The sequence below is a fragment of the Gambusia affinis genome, linkage group LG01 (genome assembly GCF_019740435.1).
Source record: "Gambusia affinis linkage group LG01, SWU_Gaff_1.0, whole genome shotgun sequence".
Lineage (NCBI taxonomy): Eukaryota > Metazoa > Chordata > Actinopteri > Cyprinodontiformes > Poeciliidae > Gambusia > Gambusia affinis.
This window is the reverse complement of record NC_057868.1, coordinates 7,900,138-7,922,166: the sequence shown is the minus strand read 5'-3', so window position 1 is coordinate 7,922,166 and position 22,029 is coordinate 7,900,138. Positions and strand designations below refer to the sequence as shown.

At 38.9% G+C, this 22,029-nt stretch overlaps 1 protein-coding gene across 1 annotated transcript; it reads left to right on the top strand.

Annotated features, from left to right (window-relative positions):
• The first annotated feature begins 4,034 nt into the window (after positions 1-4,034).
• Positions 4,035-21,200, top strand: LOC122829672 (sortilin-like). The gene is given in 22 exon segments (XM_044114419.1): positions 4,035-5,067; positions 7,090-7,149; positions 7,299-7,372; positions 7,461-7,563; positions 7,674-7,835; positions 8,667-8,740; positions 11,011-11,060; positions 11,356-11,483; positions 12,050-12,194; positions 12,650-12,805; positions 13,445-13,551; positions 13,670-13,772; positions 13,877-14,045; positions 14,288-14,345; positions 14,347-14,479; positions 14,562-14,686; positions 14,688-14,752; positions 15,489-15,605; positions 16,241-16,349; positions 16,451-16,563; positions 16,674-16,803; positions 18,923-21,200. Coding segments are annotated over 22 exon segments (2,469 nt in total). The 5' UTR covers positions 4,035-4,794; the 3' UTR covers positions 18,938-21,200.
• Positions 21,201-22,029: the final 829 nt, after the last annotated feature.

The following is a 22,029-nucleotide window of genomic DNA, read 5'->3' as shown; positions in this document are numbered from 1 at the left end:
GTCGCTTCAACAGATTCCTGGAGAAACATGAGAGTTCTTAGTCCAGAAGATACAGGAAAGTACTCTTTAGCGCTCTGGTGACCATAGCCTGTGATGAACAGCCACTTCGCAGAGGGAAAAAGCTTTTTACACAATTGGTCAAACGTTTTGAGATGCCTCAATTTGTCAAAGTCCCAGTGCACAAAGAAGTGAAATCAAACTACAAAAGAGCAACTGAGGTTAAAAAATAAATCACAGAATCAGTTCAAAGGTCAGCGTTTATTCTAAACTTCAGTCTCATCGAAGTTGCCACCTTTTGCAGATATAACGGCTAAACAAACTTGTAGATGCTTTTTCTATGTGAGAAATCAAAGACTCTTCTGAGAGTTCTTCCTGTTTCTGTTGCAAAAATGTCCATGAGTATGTGGCTCTTGAAGGTTGCTTTGCTTTCATTCAGGTCTATCCAAACTTCCAACACCCAGTTTGAAGAGATTAAGTCTGGAGACTGATCTGGATACTCCATGTTTTCAAACTTATCTTTTTTTTCTTTATGAGCTAGTTCTGGCATAGTTTGGATTAATGCTTTGGGTCATTATTTTGCTGTACGATGAACCCCTGACAAACTAGGAACCATTCTTTCCCCTACTTAACAGCGTAGAAAGATCCTGCTTGAGGAACTGAATATTTCAAATTTTATTTTGTCAGTCCATCATACTGTCTTCCAGTTTTCAGAACTCCATCAGCATTGTTTCATGGCCCCATCAAGCCTGTTTATCTCATTCTCACTTTGTAGCAATGGCTTTTTTTTTTTAACTCATCCTGTTAAGCCTGAACCTGGAAATCTTCCTCTCACAGTTGAAAATTAGATTTGTTTACTATGACCACAATTAACGACCTAATCTGTTAACTCTCAGAAACTGGTCTCCTGATTCAGTTGTGGCTTTGGGTTAGCCAGACCTCTTCCTGTCAGAGTTTGTCCTAGGGGACTTTTGATGGTTAACCCCTTACCCCCAAAATGCCTACATGTTAGGGCTCCATGAGGACACCGGTGTTGTCATCATGACAGGGAAGAGATTAAGGAACTCACTTTACTTTCTTTGCCTTTTATTCGTAAGAAAGGCCTACTTTTTTAAGTGTCACGATGGCCTCTATCTCTCTTCCATTGTTACTTGCCCTTTTTTTACCACTTCTGGAAAGACAAGCAAAACTTTTTATTGCAGTAAAGTATTCAAAACTCTGCAGGACCTAAGATTCTCACCACAAGTCAGATTTGACTTCCTGCATCTGGCCATCCTGTCCCACTTATGTGGGGAAAAAAACCCTGCCGCCTGGTTAGACTGGTAATCAAAGTGCCATGAATGAGGTCCAGAGTTTCTTTGTGGGGATGGGAGAAACATAACAAAAGAATAATTGTCTCTCTCCACAGCACTCTGAAGCCAATCCTCTTGGCTGGGCACATGACATCCTGTTGTAAATGTGCCAAAAAGCACCTGAATGACTCACCAACCTCAATGCATCCACTGATGAGAAGTTGTGTTTAGACTGTGGCCAGAAAAAAAAAAAATCTGCAGAAATGCATGAAACAGACCTGATGGAAATGTGGTTTCTGCATCATCTGTTGCTAATTTCGCCTCACACTGAGATTGTTTTAACTGTTGCAATAACTTGTGTAAATTCCTCTTAACAATGTGCATACTTATATTTAGTATAAACTATTAAACTTAGCATACAGTGCCTTTTTCATCTTTACTAATATGATCTGGTTTAAAATTACTGTAAATGGGGATAATATTCTTTCCCAGAGAAAGAATTTCTTCAATAAACCCACAAGTGACGGATTGCTGCAGATTCATTTTGACATGAACACGTTTTTCCACTCAGCTCCATAAGACTAGCAGCAGCAGCAAACAGAAAACATTTGGTAGAACTGCGGGTCTGCTGACCTTATCATACAAACTACCTCTCAGTCCAGCACTTCTAAGAACAGTTGTTCTTAGGAGGGAAGCTGTTGTGATGACTGAGAGTCAGCAAGGGCAGAAGCTTCTGAAAGACACAGAGGCCAATTCCAAGGCGTCACATTACAAAGTCAAATTTCTTTTAAGCATTTTTATAACAACCAGAGGTAATATAGTTACCCGATTGTTCTATAAAATGGCACTCTGTGCCCGGAATATACATAATGCCGCCCCTTTAAGTGGGTAATATACATCCATTTCATCAAGCACACATTTCTCTATTAAAAAGATAAAAAAAAACGATGTAATATTCTAATCTTACATGTTGTGTTTTCATTTGCTGAAAAACATACAACATTGAAAACCTCAGCCCCAGCATACTTAATCTACAAAATGTGTCTCACTCAGTAATTAAATTTTCAGAAAAAAAGCCCAAAAAACTTTTCAATAGTATAGTTCACTGGTATGAACCTGCATACCTGACCTGGTCACTGAGGCCATTTCTAGAGATTTTATGAGCAGTAACTGGAAAACAAATAGGTTGGGTGTGATGGGGAGTTTGTTGTTCCACAATATTTCACTTGGAAAAAAAAACTTTTACTGGTTTTACTGGTTTTGTTACTTTGGTAGAGGCTAGAATATATGTAATGTACGTGCTCAGAACTGGGCTGAGGCATGAGCGAACTGAGCCACTGCTGGCACCCAGACCATCAACAGACCCGACCCTCCTGTTTGACTGCCGGGAATGATGAAGATTTTCAATTGTTTAAAAATATATACGGTACTTTAAAATGCATAAAGAAAAGATCTTCATAGCCAATAAGTTGCAATTATTCTCAATTAATTTAAGGACCAGTTAAACCAGTTAAACTTGACAAAATGTTCCAGTTGTATTAAAACACTGTCAGTGCTGACTGTAGTGTGGTGTGTTTAACCCCATTGGCTCCCAAATCAGAGTCTTCTTCAGGCCTCATTCACCATTGGGCCAGGCCCAGAGCACATAGTTAAACTAAAGAAACCTTTTTTTTTACTATTCAAAAATATGCAGACACAGATCAAGTAAAAGAATATAATTACTTTAAAGCCAACAGACTTAACTTACTGAATGGACATAACCACAACAATAACCACATGCCTCCTTCAACGAATAAGGGTGCTTAAGGGTGCCTTTCTTGTAGTTTCTGCCTCTGGGCACAGGCTATATTTCACTCTCTGGAGGAATGCAGCCATAAAAACAAGCTGTGTGGTTTTGAGAGCAAATTCAGGACTTCAGTAACTAAGATAATAAAGAATACAGTTAATGATTTAAAGTAAATATTAAAAATTGCCCCTTAAGTTGTTCTTAAAACCTGATTGACGCATTTTATTTTTGGTTACGATAAGATGCGGCATTTCTTCTGCTGTTTTTTTGTTGCTAGTTCACAGACTTGCTAAACAGGTTGAGCCACTCCGTGAGCAAAAAATGGGAAATGCAAACACTTACTGCTCTGCTCCTCCCATCTCTCATTCCTTGTCAGAACTGTGTGAAGGCATTGATCAAGACTCGTGGTGGGGAGCAGAAAGGTTGGAAAACCAGAGCATGAAGGTGTGAACCTATTGTGTACTACTGCAAAAAAGAGATTATATTTAATTGTTGTCGTTTGCAACTTGTGATGAGTCACCTAGTTAGAGGAACACATTTACTATGATTCAGGAAACACTTTTTATAGTTCTCTTAAGCCGGAACTATTCATAATATAATGTTATGTGAGCATGCTTGAAAAAAAAAAAACCCACACGGGAATGTGAGATACTTTTTGCATAAATGTATGAACTCTTACATATTATTGTGTTTTGCTGTTACGTGCCACCTTTAAACAATCTGGAAATTGATGTAGGGGGGGACAACAACATAAAACGTAAACAAAATAAAAATACAAAAGTAAAATAGACAATCACCCCTCCAAAAAGGGTGATGTGGTTTTATTATCTTGCTTTATTTGAAGACAACTCTCACATACTTATATGACAGAAATGAGGTCGGAAATGTTAAACCTTTTCCGAGACATTTTCATCTTTTCATCTACATCACGACGAAACGGGCTTAAAATAGGAATAAATGAAAAGTAGTAAATAAATGATTGACATGATGAACTCATTCTGATGATCGCATCAACAGCCTACGTATGTATAACAATTATTTATTTTTATTTTTTCTTCTACTTACCACCACCTGTGCTAAGGTCGATGCAGCATGAATTAATTTATAGGCTGCAGTTTTGCTGTTCTCGTCGTTATAAGCTGCGTTGTCTAAGTCTCTTTCAACGTTTTGCTCTTTTTGTGCTCAGACAAAGTTTAGACTACTAGATAGAGCTGCATGGTAGTAGCTATCGCTCAACCTACCTTGACTGTCTTTTGACAGCTAATTGTGCAGTCCAACCTCTTCTTTAGATAATTTAACCAAACAGAAAAGCCAAGGGGTTGGCCATGCTGCACAATAAGCCAATCACAAACGAGCACAGCAGTAGAAATGCAGGCCATTTGTCTTACTGTACAGTGTATCATGTTGGCTGTGGAGCGGCAGCGCGAATAATTGGTGTCACACCAACCGGTTTATTATACGCAAAAAAAATCAGATAATTTTTGTTTTTGCAGTTATTGTTTGTTTTTTCCCCTCCTTGCCTGGGAAACAAGGACGTTCTTTGTTTTCAAAGCAGGTGCAGTCGCTGTCAGGACGACTACTGTTTTGTTGATGTCATCCGCGGCGGAGCTGCAGCGACCTTCAATTCTTCAACGAGCCCAGGATAAACAAAGAGGGATTTAGTGCTTTTCTTTTCTTTTGGGTCGCCTTTCGCTTTTGCCGCTTTCATCAGCTGGCAGGATGGGACTCCCGCTGCATTGTCTCCTGCTGCTCGCCGTCTGCGCTCTCCCAGCCGGTGGCTTGGATTTCCAGCCGGGATCCAAAGCTCTCGGACAGCCGGTGTTCGTGAGGCGCTCCGTGGAGAAGAGAGCCGCGCAAATCGTGAAGAGGTCCCTGCCGTCGTGGCTGGGCGCATCGCACCACCACAGGATACGGCGAAGGAGCGTCGACCAAGGCGAGTCGTGCAAAAAGCACAAAGAGTATTCGAGCAAGTTAAAAGACAACACCCACAATGTAAGTTACCATCAGAGGTCCTGTTTCAAGTCGCAGTCTGACAATTAAACTGCGCCTTGGGAGGGAGGATAGTGCGCAGGTGCTTACCAGGTGCACGAATAGGCCTAATGGGCTCTTCCTGGTAGATAAATTGAGCTTTTTTTTTTTATTATTTCATATGCTTAATTGCTAGATGTCACACGGGCATAACTCTTTTTCATAGAGAAAGAGAAGGCCAGAAGCATTAAGAGAATTAGGGCCTCTAAACTATCTGGAGCGCCCCCCCCAAAATGACTTAATTGCTACATAGAGATCATGAGTTAGTATTTGCTCATCAGCAATTGCCTGTGTATGTTTTAGTAATAATAAAATGAAATCACAAGCAAAGACATATGAAATTGTAAACGCAAATCAAAACTAAAGTGCACCTTTCCAGTTCCTCAATTTTTCTCAGACTATAAATAGAGATGCTCCAGTTTATTGCCTCTGCAGTTGTATTTCCCGTAAGAATTTGGCACAATGTAATAAAATCAAGTTAAACAGTCAGGCCTGTTTATGCATCCCAAAAGGTTGCACTAGTATCTGCGACACACATTTATTTTCCTTCTGGACCACACAGCATCCATTTGTTTTCTCTTCTGCCCAAACTGCCTGAACGCTGACAGGAAATTTGAAACCAGTTGAAATCCTTGTGACTGACGGTGTGTTGGTTATTTTGTAATTAAAAGCTGTGCTTGTGCTGGGGTAGTTGAAGCACTTCAGAAGCAGGAAGTGTTGTTAGGTAGCAGAGACAGAAACAAACAACAAAAAAACTAACCAGGAAAACCAGCTCATAAATCTTCTCTTCAAAAACAAAACCAGAGATTAAACAAGAACCATGTGCTGCTTATTTGCATGGCTCACCGGTGCCATGTGATCAACTTTGCATGGCGTACTTTGTATACTTGGCTCCAGTAATCTCAGGCCGAGAGAGTTCCTGGAGGCTCAGCCTTGTCTTTCCGCAGAGGTTACCATCCAGGTCCCACAGGCACTGGCCTGCTTTCTGCATGAACAGCTCTCAGCACAGTGTGTGATGAGTAATGGGCCCTGACTGTTGTTTAAGAAACAAATCTTGAAGAGGCAGCAGGTCTACATTTGACAGTGAATTCAAAAGTATACTTGATAAAGGTGATTCTGTCTGCTTTCTGAAGACTTTATTCTGCTAACCTATGAAAATTAATAACATTATATAAAAATAAAAAAAATACCCCAAGGTATTTTAAAGTAAGCATAGGTGTGTTGGTACCAGTTTCAAAGCATTGGTTGGTTATCAGTGTACTGTTTACACTGTTCATAGTCAGTCAGTAGGGTTAAACAATGCTATCGCACTTTGCTTCTCACGAACAAAAATGGCTATTTGGAAATATCACTTGGTGAAAAACATGAAGAGACATGATGTTGGGGGGGGATTTACCATCGTTACCTTTAAGTAGGGCTGTTTGAAAAGCTCTGGCTGGCAGCAAACGGCAGCATATCTGTGAAGCAGGTCGGCTTCTGGACCAGGTAGCCCAACAATTAATACCATCTTATTAAGTTTATCTTAATTTATGAGAAATTGGCATCTGCATTATAATCACTTGGAAACTTATCTTTATGGTGGTCGGCCTATGAAAATCTAAATTACAGTAAGTATCCATCCATTGCTCTCAAAGTGTGCTGTAAGCAGAATCTGTGGTGCTTGGACTGTGTTCAATCATACTCATAATAATTGTTTGTAAGTTAAATGAAAACGTGTGTTATAGTTGAAAGCTAGCCAGGGACAAGTGTAGGTGGCTAAAAGTGCTGTGCATTTCATTTACCTCTCACATCTGAACTTGGATCTGGAAATGACTTGGCCACATTAATCACACTCACATGCACACGATTGTATCAATATGTGTTGGTAACTGTCATTTAGTCCCATTTTTGCCAGCTACTGCATGTGATAAGGATGTTCACATTCATCCGATTAAGCTACTCTTAAACAATTGTTTGTTCTCTTTTTTTCTTTTTTTTTTTTCTCAGTATACACTGAATGACCTGAGTGGCTCCGTGTCACTGGCCTGGGTTGGAGATGGCACAGGGGTGAGTGTTGTACCCATCGGGACAAGATCGAGTCAAATATGTTTGGTTCTTTTAGTGTAAGCCAGTCTGCAGGCAAATATGAAGATGTTTTTGTCACGTCAGAGTTGTACGACATTACTTGTGTTTCCTTGAACCGTTGTTCTTCGCAGGTCATACTGGCTTTGACCACATTTCAGGTTCCTTTCTTCTTGTTGAGATTCGGCCAGTCCAAACTCTACCGTAGGTAGGTCTCGTAAACTCGCCTCGCTAGGAAGTTTGCCTATTGCATGTCAGATTACATCTCATTGTTGTTGCAACTTCTTCTCCGCCAGTGAGGACTACGGGAAGTCGTTTGAGGATGTGACCAACTTGATCAACAACACCTTCATTTCAGCAGAGTTTGGCATAGCAATCGGCCCTGAGAATTCAGGCAAAGTAAGCCACATCCTCTTCTTTGCCACTACCTCATCTGGTTGTTTTTGACTTGTGCAAACAGAACCACTGCAATGGTGCCTGAACAGCAACATTTGAACTCTGGCTTTTAGGTGATCCTGACGGCTGAAATCTCTGGAGGAGATGGGTATCGGATTTTTGTCTCCAGTGACTTTGGGAAGACTTTTGCCCACCTGAACTTGCCTTTCAAACCCATGATGCAGATCTCATACAACCCTGAGAACTCCAATGTGTTGGCAGTCCTCAGCATGAGGGTAAGAAGTGCACGCAGAAGACTTTTAAGGAAAGAAACAGAGTTGGTTGGACAGTAATAATGATGAAAGCCCGATTTGTTAGAGCAATTATGATGCAACTAAAACGGACTTGAATTAAGTTCAGTTCAAAAAAACTTCTATTAATCCTAAATGAAAACAAAAAGCACTGTTGTTCTAACTGTGCACATTTCCTTTAAGAGTAAAATAATTTAGGTTCTTGTTAGATGATTAGCTAATGACTAGTTAGCTCTAGCTGAGAGGCTGATTGGCTTCTAGCACAAGCTCAAAAACTAAATGTTTCATAGCAGTGCTAAATAAACTAAGTATCATTAGTGCTCATTGTTATTAGTTTTATTTTTTATTTTTATTTTTTTCCAATGATTTTGCTAAATTAGACTAAACTTTTCCTGAATATGTGTTTTATTTTTGTTCTTTTTTTAAAAGGAAACTTTAGTTTTTAATTCTTATTCCGAAAAAGTTTTGGGACACCTGTAGTTTGTAATTGGTTACTTTCTAACTTGCCCATGTCTAAACTGGGCAAGTTTAGACATGGGCAAGTCTAAATGGTCAGTCATGTTATTCATGTTTTTTTGTAATTTTATACTTTCATCTAGAGAAAAAGGTTAATATGAAATACATTTGAGAATATGTTGAAGAAGGGAGTTACCCAATTAATTTATGATACTTAAACACCACTTTGTTTGCTTAGCGTTTATTTATTAACAATCTCTGAGGTTTACGAGCTTGTCTTTCAACTTTTGTTTGAAGCTCACAAAAGTTTATTTTTTATTTTGTATGAATTCTTGAGTTAATGATTATTTTCTTTCTCAGAATGAACTTTGGCTTTCAGAAGATTTTGGACGCAACTGGAAGAAAATCGCTGACATGGTGTGCCTCTTTAAATGGTGAGAGACGGCTGACACTGAACTCATTTAATATCCACTATAGTTTTATGTGTAGAAGCTTTTATAATCTGGTGCTGTTCTTTCATTTTCGGCTGTAATAAAGCTTGAGTTTAGGAAGTTGGTTTAGTTCCTACTCTCTTTGTGGCGTGAGGTAAATAAAACGAATATTTTCAAACCATAGACTAAATGTGGTTGACACATACTGAATGTGCTGAAGTTATTCTCATGCCTTAAGTCAGATTCAACTCTATTCTGAAATGAAGTTTGCATCAGCTGCCAAACATGCAGTAAAACTGGATTGCTCTGCTGGTGCCAAGCCTTTCTTGAGTCCAGGGTTGTTTTCAAACACACTTCCTTTTGCTTATCGCTTTGCAACCTTTTTGTAGCATTTTAGCTTCAGTTTTAATGCTGTAATGAGTCACCTGACCTGTGGAAAATGGTGTTCACAGGAGCTGTTTCTGAAGCAGAAGCTTTTCTTTCTTAATCAGAAATGACACCTCTGAGCTGGGAGCATGAAAACATGGTGCCTTGCTAAAGTGTTCATACCCTTAAGTTTAACTAAACTTGAAGGATGCATGGTTTTCAGTGCTTTTTAAAATACAAATAATAAAAAAAACGGTTTCGTATGACTTTATTGAGCCTCCATTTATTCTGATACCTCTAAATAAAATGCAGTGCATCTAATTGTCTTTAGAAGTTACTTCATTTGAACATGTATGAATTAGGGGTGCATCGATTGCAGCTTTCTGGCCGGTCGCCAAATACCAATCTTTTAAAAAGCCTAACTTGGCGATTCCGATTTTGGCTGATACCATTTATTTTGTCTGAAATGTTGCTCAATAGATCAAGAAAGTTGCTGAATTGGCAACAGTGGGGAGACTATTGTTAACTGTAAATGTGCAAACATGACCTGGTCAGCCGGTTTGTCAGTCGAACTTCTCTCACGGAGAAAAGAAAAGCACAGTGGTTAATTTTTAGACTTTTGCAAGGGTTGATAACATCGGTGGATAAGATCGGCTTCACATGTAAAAATCGGCAGATCACCTATTTCCCAAAATTAAATAAATCAGCACAGATAAATCGGTGCACCCCTAATATGACTCAGTACAACCTCACCATAAATCCAGTTTTATTTGCTAGGGAACATTGATGAGCAAACAGAGAGACCAAAGAACACAGCAGGCAGATCACAGAGAAGTTCAGTTCAGTTCAGACGATCCTGTGATGGCAGATAGTAGAACAGCAAAAACCTATTGAGAAATACGTGGCCAGTTAAAATGACAGAAGAAGAAGGGCATAGATCAAAGAAGCAGCCAAAAGGCTTTTGGTTACCATGCAGAAGCTGCAAAGGTCAGGTAGGCAAATCTAGTGACAAGACAGCCATCATTTGTGCCCTTCACAAATGAAGCCTTTATGGAAGAGTAGTAAGTTTAAAATTAAACTTAATGGTCGACATTTAGAAGGCAAAAAGAAAAGTAGCTGTGATCATAAAGTGAGGACGCCAGCAACATTTGAAATTTTGCGAAACCAACTTTTTTTTGCGAAACCAACTTTTTTTTGCTGAACCAACTTTTTTTTTGCTGAACCATGTTTGAACTTTTGGCCTTGAAGGTTTTATCCAGACACTTTAGGCAAAGTTGAAACATTTGGAAAGCTACCTGAACACACCGACATGGTGATGATCATGCTTTCCTCCTGCTGGAACGAATGTGGCGGTCAGAGTTGATGGGAAGATGGACGGAGCTAAGTTCACAGCAGTCCTAGAAGAAAACTGGTTAGATGAGCCTTTCTTTCCAGCAAGACAATCCAATTTGCAAATAAATCTAGACAAAAATGTCAGACTTTTTTATGTACAAAGTTGGAAAAGATCTATTCTCCAGCTGTAATTTCAGAAAAACTGTGTTCTGCAGAGCATAATTTTAGAGGAACGGATGCATTAGCATAACAAACTTTTTTTTTTAAAAGTATCACCACATAATATTCAACAAAATGCTTAATGGTTGTATTGTTAAAAAACACATTAAAAAGTTAAATTTTAATTGCCTAGAAATTTTGCTCAGTCCAAAAATTGCTTTATTTTACATATTTATAATTATTAATCAATCTCTTAAGACTTTCAACTGTGTGTTTTATTTACAACAGCGGAGAAATAAGTAAAACAAAGTAACTTTTTCCCCACTCTGACATTTTAACAAGTAACAATGGGAACAAAGCTGTGTGCAACTTATTTTTCCTCACATAGCGTCTCTTCTTTTGTCTCCTCCATGTAGGGGAAGAAAAAATACCATCTTCTTCACAAGCAGCCAAAATGGATCCTGCAGTAAGTGATTCCTCCCTTAGCAAAATTGAAACGTGCTGGGCTCCAGCATTTCACTCCTTCTCCAGTTTTTCTTTTCGTACTTTGTTGTGGCTAAGTGTAGTTAAAAGTATCTTGGGTGTCTAGAGGACAGGATAAATGATTCAAACAATAACATCCAGCGATACTATAAAATGTATCAAGGTGGTAAAAGTTGATGTCAGATGAGGCGAGGAGCTGGTCAAAAATGCTACATGCTCTGACTGTTTCACATTTCAATATTTCTGATGATTTCAATGACCTGCCTTGCATGATTCAGGTGACAGGGGAATGTTGCAGCTAAAGAGAAGCACAGACTTGGGTAAAACCATCAAGACTGTTGCCAGCAAGATCTTCTCTTTTGGCCTGGGTGGACGCTTCGTCTTTGCTTCAGTAATGACGGGAAAGGTCAGTCTAAAAGAGAATTTATTTAAGGCTGTGTGATTAAAACATCAGAGGAGACCTTTAGTTGTTTAGTCCTTTAGGTTGGTCAGAAAATTCGTTCTTCAGGTAATTCCACATCTAGATTAAAAAGAGAAGTAATTGACGTAAAATGCCAACATTGCACATGAGGAAGTATCACACTTCTCCCATAAACTTGATAGAGAATGTACACTACAAATACCTTTTAAAAATATCTTTTGCTATTTGATGTGTTTATCAGAACCATCTGAAATTTTACCTGCCTGGGGAAGCTATTTGCATAGGATGCACACGTTCTTTAGAAACTAGAAAAAAACTTTAGAGAAAGTCTTATTGATTCCCTCCTCTCCCAACTCTTCCTTTTGTTTTTATTTCTTCAGCAAAAAATGTCAGTAAGTTTTCATTCAGAAAAATGGAGTTGATAAGTTTTTTTTTCTGAACAAAACAGTAACACTAATACTGTCAGTGTTTATGGGATCCAAACTAGAGTTCCTATGTTTTAAATGAGCTCTTCTCTGACCTGAACTCCTTTTGCTTCTCTGTTCATGCAGGGCACTATGAGGATGATCCACGTGTCCGTGGATCAGGGTGAGAGCTGGAACATGGCTCAGCTCCCTCCGGTCGGCCATGAGCAGTTCTACTCCATCCTGGCAGCAAATGACGACATGGTCTTCATGCATGTTGATGAGCCTGGAGGTCAGAGCAAGCAGTAACTCAGACGTTTAATAAAACGGTATTGGTATGGAGCTCTTGTAGACATGGGTATGTTTGATAATGTCTCAAGGGAAGTACTTTTGTAAGATGTTTACATTTTAAGTAAACAAAACAATAGCATTCAAATTAGTTACCTTGTTTATCCGATTTTGCACATGCAAAACTTTGCCTGTGGTACTGATTGTCAAGTTTGATAACACGCTCATATCAGTTTTAACTTGCACCAGCAGACAATGTAGCTGTTTCTTGTCATTTTTGACACTTTCAGAACTTTAACAAACTACGTTTTCATCCGATCCCTCTAATACCCTTTGGGCTGATGCCATTTAGATTTTCCTGCATATCTGTTTTCGGTGCCTACATGCTCCAGTTGTAACACTACCCTGCCGTGTTTATTTTTAGATCCTCATCAGGTCCTGTGTGATCTTCTTTTACAGATACGGGTTTTGGTACAATTTATGTTTCGGACGATCGAGGCACGGTCTACTCCAAGTCACTGGAGCGTCATCTTTATACGACGACGGGGGGCGACACCGACTTCACCAACGTCACTTCCCTGAGAGGAGTCTTCATCACCAGTGTGTTGGCAGAAGGTACTTTGTGTTTCTAAGTATGCAGATGCTGGAATAACTCACACCCGTCTTACACGTATTCACATTTTCTCACAAGACACATTTCGAAGTGTAACTGTGAAGTGGAAGAACAAAACTGCGAACAAATACTTTGTAGAAGCACCGCTCTGTGTAGACGGAACTGCAAGCCTTTTGGGTTATGTCTCCACCACATTTGCAAATTTAGAGGTAGAAACATTGCACATCCTTTCTTGCGAAAGGGTTCATATTGGATTGTTTTAACTCAACCTAATCCTCCAATCAACTCTAGCAACCCATAATATCATAAAATGTGGGAAGGTTTAAAAGAGGATGTGAACACTTTAGCAAAAGACTGTAGCAGCCTTCAGATTCTTCTTAGAAACAGACTCGCACACATTGCTCCTCCACTCCACACCCTCAGAAGTGTGTGAAGTAAATATTTAATTAGACACTCACTGTTAGACCTGCTTCTCATCCCTGCTTTCGCATTGTATTGATTTGCCTGTTTATGTGTTGAATTTATTGAATCAAGCTTCTTTTTTTTTTCTTGCTAACATTATTCCTGGCTTTCGCCCTCGGCTACCTGTAAATGCGTTCTCCTTGTGTTTTTTTTTTTTTTTTTTATCCATTTATTTCCAGATACCTCTGTTCAGTCTGTGGTGTCCTTTGACCAGGGAGGAGAGTGGGTTCCCCTGCAGAAACCTGCCAACACCAAGTGTGACACTACAGCCAAGGATCCAGACAAGGTATAATTAGACAAAGTTTATGTTCTCAAGGTTTTTGCACATCTGCAGGTTCAGGTGTGAATCTAACCTTTGCAGCAACCGCATATCACTTTGGATTGTGTTTCTCTTGAATCTACAGTGCAGTCTCCACATCCATGCGGCTTACAGCATTGCTATGAAGCTGGACGTCCCCATGCCGCCCCTGACGGAGCCAAACGCTGTGGGTCTAATCATAGCTCATGGTAATCATGTTGACCCTGCAGGACAGAAATGTTTGAAACAAACCCGATTGCTTTTGGCGCTCTGAGCATTTTTGACGTGTTTTTTTTTTTTTTTTTTTTTTCAGGCAGTGTTGGGGACGCCATCTCGGTGTTGAAGTCTGATGTTTATGTGTCCGATGATGGAGGCTACAGCTGGATAAAGGCTCTTGATGGGCCCCATCACTATGCCATGTTGGACTCAGGAGGGCTGCTGGTGGCTGTGGAGGACAATGGCAAACCCATCAACAAAATCAAGTGAGTTGTTTAGTTAGAATGAATGTAAAGCCTGGGGTGATTTGGTTCTGTAGCTTTTGTGATTGGATATATAAAATATTTGGCCTCTCACTTCTACACCAGCGAATCCCTCTCTGCAGGTTTTAAGCCTGTAATTACTGGATTTGCTACTAATTCAGATGAATCGTATAAATATCAATGCTTTGTGCACCCTGTCCTTTCTTCGACTTTCTTACTTTTATTCTCTTTAACCTTCCTGACAGATTTTCCACCGATGAAGGACAGTGCTGGAGTATTTACACATTCACCAACGAGCCAATCTCGCTTCACGGGGCTGGCTTCAGAGCCGGGAGCTCGCTCCATGAATGTCAGCATCTGGGGCTACAAAGATTCCCTCATCACCCAGAACTGGGTGTCCTTCACCATCGACTTCAGGGAACTCCTCACCAGAGACTGCAAGTCATGCAATAAAAGAGATTACTCCTAATTCCTAACTGCATGTTTTCAAGTACTTTGACCTTACTTATGATTTTGTAGGCAACGATGACGACTACGTGCAGTGGTTGGCCCACTCTGATGACATCAGTGACCCGACAGACGGCTGCATGCTGGGTTACAAAGAGACGTTCTTGCGGCTCAGAAAGGACTCCGTGTGCTGGAATGGGACGTGATTACACCGTGAACACACAGCCAACTCCATGTGCATGCACCCTGGACGACTTCTTGTGGTAAGTTACAGAGAAGGTGTTTCTTTTCTTGTTCAAACCTGAAAAGTGGTTTTGCAAATATTCACGGCTCTTAAGCTATGCCACAGTTTGTGCAAGAGACGACGACAAAATAGTTTCTAACGTGTGAAGTAGAAGAAAGTTATGCATGGCTTTCAAAATCATTTACAAATAAAACCTGAAAGGTTGTCATTCAGTCCGTTACACGATCCCCTGAATGAAATCCACTTTAACAGTGATTGTAGAACCTAAATTGGAAACCAGGGAAGGAGTGCATTAATCAGAAAAAGGCATCCAGGAGAACCACAGCTCAGGAGGGAGAATCTGGTGACGGGATAACTGAGTCATGTACTCTGGTAATTTAATAAGGAGTGGCAAGGAAAACTGTTGAAATGGCACCAAATCCTGTTTTCAATCCAAGCACCGTGTGTCTAAAAACTACCACTGCATCATCCTGAACACGTCGTCCCCACAGTGACACGGTAGTGGAAGCATCAGGTTTTGGGAAAACTTTTCCTTAGTAAAGCAGCAAGGCCAAAGATTCTGCTTATAGCAGAATATGAATTATTGTCACACGTTTCAGATTTTTTTTTTTATTCAAACAAACAAAGAAGAAAACCAGGAGTATTTATTATTTTATTTTTTTTTCCTCTACAAAGCTGTTATATGGAAAATAATTAAATGGCATGAATACCTTATTAATTGAGTATTGATCCTGGTATTGTGTGACTCCTTGCAGTGACTTTGGATACTCTCGTAAAGAGAACAGCTCTGAGTGTGTGGAGCAGCCGGACCTGCAGGGCAAAGTGTTGGAGTTCTGCCTGCATGGCAAAGAGGAGCAACTGCAGACCAACGGGTAAGGTTTCAGATTCTGTCAAATTCGAGTTTAATTACATCGCGAAGGTTCACTTCCCAAGTGATGTATTGGCATCACATGCGTTAGCTCTGTACTTTTGCCATTAATGCTCCAGAACTTGATGTAGCTGGTTTCTAAGTGAGTAATCTCTGTAGGTTTCTGGAAAATTTGTCAACCAGAGTGTGGGTGGAGTTTTAGGTGTTGCATTGTTGATTTAGCTGAAGCCATACTGGGTACAAGGAGGAAGTTTGTGTCAGTGCATGACAATTAGTTCCTTAAGAATCAGGAACTAATTGCGATGCAGAAAGAGGTGAAAGTAAACTAATGATGATTCACAGTTAAACTTGTTTTAAGAGTGACTATTACTCAAAACTAAATATTTGGTGAGTTTTACTGACATACTAGTACATTTCTAATTGCTATATAGCTTAACAATTATTATTACACATTGTCCATGCAAAGAACAGCAGATAATCCGGACATGTTTACCAAGGATTTACATTTTTTTCTCTTGTATTGTTTTTTGAAGTCAGTTAAAAAGATTAGTTGTTCTTTTCTTATGCGCAAATCCCTGAACACCTATTATACACTTTCATGCTGGACAACTCTAAAATAATCTGTGTTTTGGTCCTCAGGTACAGAAAAATCCCTGGAGATAAATGTGAAGGAGGACAGATGCCTCAGCGTAAAGAGATTGACCTCAGTAAGAGATGTGTCAGTGATCTTGTATCTCCAGAACTTCAGGTTGGTGCCTCTGCGAAAACAAACCGCAATCATTTGTTTATCTGTGCTCTGGTTCTGTGTTTGCATTTCCCCACATTTCTGTCCGTTTGTGTTTTCTGCAGACAGACAGTCACTCCTCCAAGTCTGTGGCCATACTGTTAGCAGTCGCCGTCGTCATGCTGCTGAGCGTCGCAGCAGGAGTGGTCTTTGTCAGGAAGTACGTCTGCGGCGGCAGGTTGGTGTTTACCGGCTCATTTTCTCTATAAACCACAGGCCTAATGTATCCTCTCCTCACATTTTGAATGGTTTTTGGTTTCCTGACAGTCTTTTAAATGTGTTCTGCAGGTTTTTGGTGCACAGGTACTCTGTGCTGCAGCAACACGTTGAGGACAACGCTGCAGACGGGATGGATGAGCCGCTGGACACCAACCACGCCCCCAATGGCAAAATAGAGTTTCATGATGACTCTGATGAGGTATGTCGGAAAAAAACTATTTCTCCTTAACATAACGTAAAATATCACACACACACACACACAGTCTTCAGGTTTTCTACACTAAATGTAAGCTGGTTTCTTTCTGTATAGAATTATAAATACTGAGCAATAAAAGTAAATTAAAGAGTACATGAAGGTTTTTATTTGCAATAAGCAGAGAAGTGCATCTTTTTTGCATCATCTTTTCACAAGTGACGAATATGTGGAAAAGGTTTGCATTTTTAATTTTAACTATGGTGAATGTGTGATTTTTATAGTGCATCACTTCCTGAACTGTTGGTAATATCACTGGACTATTGCAACAGCCTTTATTTGTTCCAACTGCATCTAGTACAAAATACAGTCTTATATTGTCACTGATTTTTAAATGCTTGAACAAATCTCTCCAGTTCTAATATTTCTCGTTAACGGTAAAAAGCAGATTAACTTTTAAAATCCTGTTAAAGTATTAAAGTGTCTGCTCCTCAGTATGCGGAAGAATTTGTAGTGGAAGTTAAACATTAGGGTGATGGCCTTTTTACCACCCTGAAAGCCTTGGAGCTTATCTCTAAAGATAAATCATCAACACGCCAGTGGAAACATTCAGAAAACTGGTCAGCAATTCAGGTTTTTCTGCTTTAATGCCAATAAAGGTTATATTTGGAATTGAGTCATTTTACTTTATTCCATTTTTTTAAATTTTTTTGTTGAATTTATAAAAATATATATTAATCTACCAGAGGTATGAACATCTACAGAGTCCTGGGGGACATGGGAATTTTATTTTTTTTCTTTTGTTCCTCTAATAATCTACTGATCAGTTATGTGACATAATATGTGACAAACATACTGTAAGCCCTTCTTAAGGTGGCCGCCGTACTTTCTTCCTTAATACAAGGTTATGTGAGGTTTTTCCATGCATGTTAATATCTCTTTGTGAAATATGTTATATTTTTTTCTTTAGTATAGAAGGCATCACAAACCTGTGATGTAAACAGAAACTTTCCATAAGTAGGAAAGAAATAAAAATACATCCAAACTATTTGGACTGTTTCTGAATTATTATCACGGGTAAAAAGTTATCTGACAGTTTTAATTGTGTCTCTGTTGTGTTTGTAGTCTGAATGGCTTTCAGTGCCGTTCCATCTTAGCCTTAATAGACATAAACATGCAGTAAAAAGAATCGATTTTCAATCAGTGTTTTGGACCAAACTTGTTTATTATTATCATGAACTGATCAGTACAGTATTGTGAGGGAACGCAAAAGAAAAAATTTCCCCCGTGTCCCTGGAGGGCTCTGTAAACATCAGATCTGTGCATGAAATTTAAATAAAACCTGGTGGCCTTTCCCAGAAAACAGAAAATCAATCGTCATGATCCAAAGCATCTTGACAAATGATCACAGAAGAAACATGAGTTAATTTAAGGCTTTTTACACATCTTCACTATAGCTACCAATCAGCATTGAGGATTCTGTATATTTGCAATAGTGATAATTGATTATAACTTTTTACTAACCCACTATCTCATAAGTAAACACAAGACATTGTGATAATTTATTTAACAATTGAAAAAGTGAAATGTTGTTTTTTTTTATTATTATTTATTAAAGTAAAATCAGGATTATATTTGTTCAAGTTCAGATCATTGCTGGTTCTAGTCAAACTACTGGCTGAAAAATTGCTCTGTTTCGATGCAAATGCTTAAACTTTCATTACTTTTAACATGAGTGTTTCATCCAACGATCCCTCAGTTGTATTAGTTTGGCTGAAACACTGAGGTCAGTGTTCCAGCGCCTCTGGAGCCGCTGATTGTTCTGGCCAGCTTCATTCTGAGCAGAGGTAAGACTCGGCTCAGGTTAATTTATGAGCAAACCTGTAGTAACCCGAAGCGGACATTGCCTCACCCAGACGCAACACTGAAGCTCTGCAATACGACACCGACCTTTTAAAAAGGCGACACAGAAACTAGTTATCTTCACACTGTGAAGGGATCTTGGAGATTAGACATATGTCGTCACTTGTGAAACTAGGTTAGGTGTGTTTTTGTGTGTACAGTGTCTAATTTACCCAGAGTGTTGGTTCTGGCCTCAGTGCTGTGCTGTCTTGTGTTTGTGCAGGATCTGCTTGAATAGCAGGCGCCACCTCTTAACCAAGCGAGCAACAGGTTGTCCCGCAGCCAGCCGCTGTTCCTGTCACTCTCCTCTCCAGCTACTTTTTCCTTTCACCCTCTGATGTAAACTTCAGCCTCAGCGACAGAGACTCTGCTGTCATTGGCTAAGTCAAATGAATGTATGAAGGCTTGCTGAGAGCTAATGCCGCAGTTGGGGAGAACCATGAAGGAAATCATGTTTAAGGTGTCGGTTGTACTGAATAAGTTTTAAACTTTCAGTTATTGATTTCACTAAATGAAGAAACAGCTGAGCTGCTGAGAAAAATTGAGTAGCGCACTAGGAATGAAGGAAAAGTGAGTTGTATAAAGTCTCCTCTGCTTTACGGGTCCTGCCTCTTCCATTTCCTGGAAGTGCTCCTGGAAATCTTTTTCTTTTTTTTTTATTTTTTTTTTTCTCTTCCACTTTTGAAGATTTGTCTTTGTTTTTTATCACACATTTGTACATAAATACAGTTTTCCTTTAACTGTTTCAGTCAGATATCAATTTGGAGATTTCCTAAAGGCCCACAACTGGCCTCTGGCTAATATTAATCTTCACAGATGAGTTGAGTCTTAATCCCTTCTTTTATCGAAGTATTTTCCCAAATTGTTTCCATGTTTGTAGAAATTTCTCCGGTTGGTGAAATCTTCCATACTTCTCTGTGTTCTTGGAGTACAAGTATGTAGATCTTTGCATTGCGGTGAAGTAGTAAGAAGAGATGCACCGATCAGTTTTCCCGGCCAATACTGAGTCCTATTTTCCAATTTTGATACATATTATTATTATTATTATTATTTTTTCCCCCTCCCAGTTTGACTACATCACAGAAGTTAGTAATTTTAATGCAGTTTTATTTAAGAGGTGGAAATATGGAATCCAACAAAAAATGAGGAAATTATCTACATTTAAGCATATTTTCCTTTGCTTTCTCATTTTTAGTGAAGACATTACATTGAATGATTTTGACTGATATATTCATTGGCCATAAATTATGTGAATTCTTAGATTTGACGCATTTAACAGGGAAAGTAGGAAATCATATTTTTCAGTATTTACTTTACCAATCACCAATCGGAGCATCGGCCTGATTCCGGTCTCTTGCTGATTGATCGGTGCATCTCTCATAATAAGGCATCTCTATGAGGTTTGATAGCAATAACCTGTGAAGATTTTGTATATTTAAGACATTTGTCCATGCATGACAAAACATCTCTTAGAGTTGTTGGTTGTCTTGTTAAAGCTCAGACTGCAGTTCTAACTACTGAAAGCACAAAAGCCCCCTTGTATGTTCGGCATTTGTCGATCATTTTTCCTAAACGAGACCTGTTGTAACAGTAGTGATCACTGTAATCCTATATACCTGTGTTTGTAATAATCTGAGCAGTTTTTCTACTTCTACAAAATATGACATATCTTTTTGCATTAACTAGAAAACCAAATGCATAAAAAATAAAATTGGTGATGAAAACATAACAGCAATGCAAAGAAGGTAATTAATTGTGTAAATGTTGTAAAGCATAATTACTGTAGCCTGGTAGGGGTTGGATGAGCTGCAATACAAATGTTAATGTTTGTTTCTGGTTGCGTATTTTACACCGTTTTATCTGTAACCATGTCCACCACGTCTCTGATTTGTCTTAACATTTTCACACAGTCTTGTTTTAAATACTTTATAGGTTTACATTATTTATAACCAGCTGGTGTAGAGTGCAGTAAATTGGATGTGGTTGAACAAGTGCCTGGAGTGATAATCTGATATGTGGCCGGCGTCCACCATCCTATTAGTTTTAACAGTTAAAGTCGGTGACAACCCCAAGCTGCACTTATTGCCCCAACGAAGACTCCTGTCGCAGTAAATATCTATTTTATACAGGTTAGTGCTAAACCGCATGTAGAAATGTGAATGATACTTAAATCTAAAAGGTTTTTAAGCAAAAACTATTTTGGGGGGCTCATATTAAAATTGGTTCTGGCTGAGATGGTTTGACAAGAAATTAAGTTCAAAAGAGAGGTTACCATGTAGCTGCATTACACTGGAAAATGAAATCTATTTAATGAAGCTTTATTGCATTGTGTTGAAGAAAACATGTTTTTCTTGCATTTTCAAACTGATGTATCGGTTTTAAAAAGTCTTTGTGGTTAGTTGTGTAAATATTCAAGTTTGAACATTTGTAACTGCTGTTTCTCTTTTCTGTGTATTGGAGGCTATTTTCTTTGGGTTTGGCAATAAAGTCATGTTCCTCTTTTTGTGTTTATTTGTTATTTCATGTGAATACTATCAACTTGAGAAAAAAAAAGTTTATTAATGGTTTAAAATCTTGTATACTGGATTTTAAATGTTGTTTCTAAGGTCTTAAATGCACTTCCAAGTTCTTTAAAGTTTTGTTTTGTGTCACTGTCGACAGTTGATGTAACAGCCTCCATATTGACATTCTGCTCATTTAAAAACCTTATTAGAGTAGAAATGCACACAGAAGTCAGCTACTAGTCAATGCATTGTATCTGGTTTAAGCAATAGTTGTAGTTTTGGTAAGTATGTCTGTATAACATGTAATGGACATTGAAACCCTTTTTTTACACTTTGGCTAATAGCTTGTATGCGAAACCTAAATCTGTATTTGACATCACAATCACAACTTTCACTGTAATTTCTTGGGATTTTATGTGATCGGCCACAACGAAGAATGCATTTTAAAACGGAGGAAGTAGAATTTGCAATCTGAGGTATGGCATGCATTTATACTCGCCCTTTATTCTGATACTCCAAAATAAACGCTGACACAACCGATTGCTTTTAGCAAACATGCAGAAATCAAGATGCACTTTAGCAACTGGAGATTTCTGTAGGTAGCCAAATTTAACAACACCTGCAGGATGTGGTTATGCTGCCTCAGACTGAAGTTGCTGCTGTGACTTCTTCCTGTGATAAATGATATTATCGGTGTAGCCTAACACAAGGAACTCTGAATGCGTGTCAGAATAATGTATTTCAAAATGTCTTATTAAACCCTGATGAGGTTGAGACATGCGACACTGGAAATGCTTAAATATACTCATTAATCTCTGATCCTGAC